Source organism: Glandiceps talaboti, chromosome 22, assembly GCF_964340395.1.
Source record: "Glandiceps talaboti chromosome 22, keGlaTala1.1, whole genome shotgun sequence".
In the NCBI taxonomy this organism is placed as follows: domain Eukaryota; kingdom Metazoa; phylum Hemichordata; class Enteropneusta; family Spengelidae; genus Glandiceps; species Glandiceps talaboti.
This window is the reverse complement of record NC_135570.1, coordinates 4,522,569-4,529,283: the sequence shown is the minus strand read 5'-3', so window position 1 is coordinate 4,529,283 and position 6,715 is coordinate 4,522,569. Positions and strand designations below refer to the sequence as shown.

Here is a 6,715-nt window from a genome sequence, read left to right as displayed (position 1 = left end):
TAATTAACCCTCATGCCACAGACTTTGATCACCATTCAGCCCGGGGGGGGGGGGTTCACTTTATTAACGTGGTTAGAAAGGTTACCACAGAATGCATAATAATGATATATACTAAACTGTTGATTTTATATAGCGCTTTCCCACTCTGTGCTCCAAGCACTTTACAATTATCACCCCTGGCACGTATAGATCTATAGTGGCACAACAACCCTTAACTTCAACTCCCAGGGGTATACGATCAATTGCAGCCTCTATAAGTGTATAGGATTAAAACATTCACATTACAACCGCTAACCTTTAAGGTCCCCAATTATACAGCTGGGTTGACTGGGGTACAATCATGGTTCAATCTTGCCCAAGGACTTTAGCCATTCAGAAACAATGGTAATGACGAGGCTTGAACATGCAAAGCGAACTGTAGATTCAAGCCGGTCACTCTAACCATTTGACCATCATGACTCCATATCATTTGTTGTCAAGAGAGTCACATCACATAAACCATAGACCCTCCACTATGCATAAACACATAACTATTTACAGCATTGACGCACAGTCCTCGATGTAGGGATGGTGACTTATGTGACAAACACGTGTATATTGAAAGAGAACTACTGATGTTTATTTTTCACTTTTTACTTCCTCATTTCAAGGAAGTAAACACGATAAATGTTTAATGCAAACCAACCTCTGTTACTAGTTATACAACGCGGAATGCAAAGTTACAGAGAGAGAGAGAGAGAGTTCTTTGTTCAGAAAATAGTGTGTGCAATCATAGACAGTCGACTTTGAATTATCGCAATACAACAAACATAACATAACCTGAAACAAAACGTTGTCTGGCTAAACTAAAATGTAAACTAACACCCTGTCTGCTACATTATCGTCTGGCTCAACAAAATTTTACCAACATTGCTACATTTTATCGTCTGGCTAAAAAACAAAAATCTAAACTAACACCCAGTTTGCTATATTTTAACGTCTGGTTCGACAACAATCTTACCAAGGAATTTGTCGAGCAAGATAATAAATTGTAGCGATGTTAGTAAGATTTTGTTGAGCCAGACGATATTTTTTTTAAAAACATATCTGCTTATTTGGATTTAGTTTAAAATAACTAGAATCGTATCTAAAGTGAAATAAAGATACTGAATGAATATTTCGCTAAGCCTGGTTACAAACTAGAAAAAGAGGATGTCATATCGATTCATAATCAAAGATTTCAGACGAGCATAATAATGTCATTTCTCCTCTATTTAGTTCTTTTTTTCCATGCGTATTACGTCATTTTTGTTATAAAGTGTAGATACGTGTCATCCTGATTTTGACGATACCTGGAATGATACATTTCTGCCAAACGTCCGTCAACGAGATGAACATAGCTATTGTGTGAGAACAAAAAGATGACTTCCTTTGTCGTCAATAGAGAAACTGTTATATTGAAGACGGAAAGTTTTTTGGATCCCACCTTCACGAATCACGACTTAAAATTAGATATCTACAGATAGATGGAAAATGGTGTCCGTTAGATTTAATATAAAGGGCTTATCATCACAGAATGTATAAATACAGTTTTAAATTTGCAAACTTTATCAGTTCTACATCGTTTCGAAGAGAAGGTAAACAACCAGTTGTCCTGTTCGTCTAAGACAAATATTTGAAAGAGATTGAAACCTAGATATGGCATTTTCGTCAAGAAACGTTACGGTAAGTGCGATATTCAATATAAATTCAAAATGTTTAAGAGTTGGATTTTGGTATCGTGATTTCAAAGGTGATGTTCAGTGTGTGAAGACATTAGAACAGTAAACAGGAATATCACGGTGTTTCGTACTTTTTACTTTTTAGATTGCTGCTATCCTGTGCGTGGTGTATGTTTACGGCTGCCACTGCAACCCAGTAAAACGAGCAAGTTGCCAAGAACCTAGTCAAGGATTCCTCAAAGCCATGCTCAAACAGTACAATGCCAACGCTCTCCAGTACGCAACAACCCCTGGTGCACACAGCCTGCCTTCCTCTACCAGTTGTCCCGTTACCTATGGCAGGAATGCTCCAAAAAGCATCAGATCAACTTGCCCGTTTTATAACGTCGAAAAGACCAACCCAGACCAATACCCATCTACCCTTGTAGAGGTTAAGTGCTACGACTGTCCAAACTGCATCACCAATCTTGTCAGAAACAGTGACTTCCATCCATCCTGGGCTTGTGCTCGACTTACGTCTAAGGTCTGGGCGTTACAGAAGACCGGTACATGTAATGCACATGGAGTTTATGTCTACGAGGGAGTTGAAATTGATGTCTCGATTGCCTGCGTTTGCGAAAGGGCGAGAATATAAGGTCTGCTACTCAGTGATTATTGTTGATAACGATGACACAGCCTAAGACAAATGTGTCTCTTTTAGCTTTTACAGGAATACGAAAATACTTCCGATTTAGTTATGGAATATTCTGCTCATTTCTGTAGCTAAAGTAGCTTACTCTGCCATTTCTTGTTGCACCGATGTGCCTATAGAAACATTTGAAGTAATATGAAACGTTAGACACGTTGCTTATCTCATACATTGTGAGTTACTAGTATTATAGCATTTTGTTATTAATTAAGTTTTCAATGTAGGTATCTCAAGTTGTGTAGCTTTCCAATATAGATTTTGTTTAACGTAATTAGCTATTAGTCTGACAGGGTCTAAAATTTGTAGTTTTTAAATTCAATTCAGTTTTCTTCAAGTTATGAAGAGTTGATCTCTATATAGTGTAAGTTACGTTACAGTGACGTCATTATGTATGCTTTAAAAGCGTCTATAATTTTACCAAATTCATACCATAGGTGGCGCTGTACTGAGTGAGTTCACTTACAGTTATTATCTTTTGGGAAATTCTTGTATTAGATTCACTTTGAAAAAATATTATACAGTGCAGACTTTTATAATTTATATTGTTATTTATTCAATAGTATATTTATAATAATTATATCTCTGAAAAAAAAGTTTTGAAACTGTTTAGCGATTGTAATTTCTTTAAATAAATGCTTAAATGTAGAAAATAAAAGTTGTGAAACGTTACACTGTATCTTTATCTGACTTTGCAATTAATGGTTTTGTCCGTTTACACTTCTACCCATCCCTTGAGAGTGGGAAGAGAATTATTTATATTGAAGCCCGCCCTCTTGTGGGCGGAAGATGGTATATCTTCTGGTTATTGTTGAATCGTTGACTGATGCTCTGATTGGAGTAAAGAACGTTTGTTCAAAAGGCCATGCATGATTGTGTGAATGTATGCGAGAGTATGTGTGGGTATATCCGAGTCCGATATAGTATAAGGGAGATTCAGTTTCGCGTGCTAATATTATCACCATGACAACATCACTAAATTGTTGTCAGTTATATATATATAGTTATTGACAACTTCTGATCTGTAACGTTTTGACTACTGGCAATTATTCAAACCATTGCCAAATGTAATATACGAATAATTGGGTAAAGGATTCTGCTGTGTGTGTTGTGTCTCTGTTATTGTTATCCTATCCCATGAGTGAAACATCAAGGCAACTTCATTTCGAATTCTCCTGCAAGTCTTGAATTGATTGTTCATTAATATAAGTTAAAGTTGAAAGATGTACATTTTGTATTTCAGATATATTTCAGGATAAATAGTAATAATCGTAGAAAATTTAATTACCTTTTCATCTTTAATGATTTTCTAAGACTAGTAGCTCTGACTAGTAGTGTGTTATGTTAATATGTGTGTGAGTGTGAGTGTGTGTGTCTGTATGTGTGTGTGTGTGTGTGTGTGTGTGTGTGTATGTGTGTGTGTGTGTGTGTGTACGCAAGCGCACATGTTCACACATAAACGAGGGTGTACTCAGTAGCAAAGCAAACTTGGGCTCAATAATTGTATGTGGTTTGTTGTGGTTTTCTATTCCGAATGATCCGAAACAAGCTCTGAGTCATTACAAAACATTGTTTGCAATATACGTTGTGGTCAAAGAATTACTCTTTTGTTTATTTGGTTTATTTTACGCAACATACTCTCTCCCCTCTCTCTCTCTCTCTCCCTCCCTCTCTCTTTCTCTCTCTCTCTCTCTCTCTCTCTCTCTCTCTCCCTCCCTCTCTCTTTCTCTCTCTCCCTCGCTCTCTCCCTCCCTCCCCCCTCCCCCTCTCTCTATCTCTGTCTCCCTCTGTCTCCCTCCCTCTCTCTCTCCCTCTCTCTCTCACTCTCACTCTCTCTCACTCTCACTCTCACACTCTCACTCTCTCCCCTCTCCCCCTGAGTCTCTCGATCTCTCATTCTCTCTCTCTCGATCTCTCACTCTCTCTTTCTCTCACACATCAGGGAATCAAACCAAATATACGATGTGATCAAAGCCATCCTCTGTTTATTTTACACAACATGCTCACACACACTCACACACACACACACACACACACACACATACACACACATACACACACACATACACACACACACACACATACACACACACATGCTCACACACACACACACACACACATACACACACACACACATACACACATACATACACACACACTTACTCACTCACTCACTCACTCACTCACTCACTCTCTCTCTCTCTCCCTCTCTCTCTCTCCCTCTCTCCCTCTCTCTCTCTCTCTCTCTCTCTCTCTCTATCTATCTCTCTCTCTCTCTCTCTCTCTCTCTCTCTCTCTCTCTCTCTCTCTCTCTCTCTCTCTAGATCTCTAGATCTCTAGATCTCTAGATCTCTCACCTTCACCCTCTCTCTTTTTCTCACACACATCAGAAAATCAAATCAAACTATGCAAGAATATTATTTTCATTTAAGCTTTGGATGAAATTAATAACCAAATGTACAACTTGTAATACTTTGACAGTAAACAGTAAATTTATTAAACTATCTAAATAGATACAAATGTATAATATGCTTTATCAAGCTTACTGGATGTCGTCACTAAAATGTAACTTACAATATATAGATGGGGTGTCTGTGGACATTGAGGGATAAAATTTAAACAATAAATATTTGACCCAGAAAGATTATGGCAGTTATATGTCTGTGGGTGCTTGTGTTTCAAAGATGCTACGTTATAGATTTACTAAACATTAATAATCTGCTGATCATACCGCCACCTAGTGGTCAGTTGTAACAATGGAATTTGTCATTTCGATGAGGATCGTCGACAACTTGAAGGACAGATTAACAGATCATTGCTAAAAACTTGCACAAAATGTAACTCGTTATATCTGTTGTGAATCGACAGCAAAATTGTTTGAAACAGTGATCAACTATATTAGTAATATAATACTTTACTAAGACCGCGATTATAAATATAAGGCAACATTCCCGACCATTTTCCCATTCCCATTTCCCATTTCCCATTTCCCGACCCTAATTTAAACCGCCAACCTCAATAGTGAGAAGTTACTTCTACTTCTATGTTAATTATCTTGTCACAGTATCGTTGGGGTTTTTTTCTTCAAAATTCTACAAACCAGGTATTTCAAGATTGTAAGTTGAAGTACAGTCTGCATTGTTGTATTTGTTTACTTCACATGGAATTGTCTTCATTTACTCCTTGTACACCTCATCGGACTATCACGTGATAGATAGAGTATCGTGGCCAACGCGTATCTTCTACCTAGCTTATTTTATGAAGTCATGTTATCGCAAACAATGATTTTTTTTAATTGCCTTATGCTAGATTTTAACTACCGATGGTCTACTGAAAACATGGCGCAATCCCTGTGTTTAAGGGCTAACATGAATAAGTTACGGTGTCTAAAGTTGATATGCACGATATATTTTAGCCTCAGGTAATATTGGCTTGCCGTTAGAATTAATAATACTTGCCGTAATTGCTATTGAAAAAAAGTGTTCTATATTCTATCCCTGAGACATACACATGCCAGTGACACGTTGATTTCAACTGGAGAATATTCATAATAACCCTTAGAATTACAATTGTCACTTTTCTCCAAAACCCACACCTTGGTTGTTAGTTTGTCACATGTCCAGTTGGGGTGATAATCGTCACGGCGAATTAAGTCTGTGACGCAGTTAGGACAGTTGTAACACTCGGCTTCGACTAAGGTGGTTGGGTAGCGGTTTAAGTTCGTCTTTTCAGTTTGGTAAAACGGACAAGTTGATCTCACGTTCGATGGAGCATCGCTTCCATACGATATCGGACAGTTGGTAGACGAAGGCGAGCTACTGGTACCAGCCGTCGTTGCATACTGGAGAGCGTTGGCATTGTATTCTTTCAGAATGGCTTTGAGGTCGTCTTGGTCCGGTTCTAGGCAACTTGCTCGCTTTACTGGGTTGCAGTGGCACCCAATTACAAACAATGCACATAAGGAAACAGTTATCTGGAAAAATAAAGGAACTCCGTCAGTTGGATTCAAAAAATGAATAGGTTTACATGGACTAAGCATTTCAGTGTATACATCTAGTGATTTCACCGTTACAGCCACATTAGAGAGAGAGAGAGAGAGAGAGAGAGAGAGAGGGGGGGAGAGAGAGAGAGAGAGAGAGAGAGAGAGAGAGAGAGAGAGAGAGAGAGAGAGAGAGAGAGAGAGAGAGAGAGAGAGAGAAAATGTTCATTTTTTTGCTTACCATGAAGTTATTGGAAATAATTGTCATTTTCGCAGTTAGTATTGATGTGGAATATCACAGTTAAACAAGAACAGTTCTTCAAGATTTCGTCCAATTGGTGGCAAACGATA

The 6,715-nt window shown here is 38.1% G+C and overlaps 1 protein-coding gene across 1 annotated transcript; it reads right to left on the bottom strand.

Moving 5' to 3' along the window:
* Positions 1 to 5,869: 5,869 nt before the first annotated feature.
* Positions 5,870 to 6,424, bottom strand: LOC144452433 (interleukin-25-like). Its single transcript, XM_078143525.1, has one exon. It carries the CDS (start codon positions 6,422 to 6,424, stop codon positions 5,870 to 5,872), a length of 555 nt encoding a protein of 184 aa, XP_077999651.1.
* Positions 6,425 to 6,715: the final 291 nt, after the last annotated feature.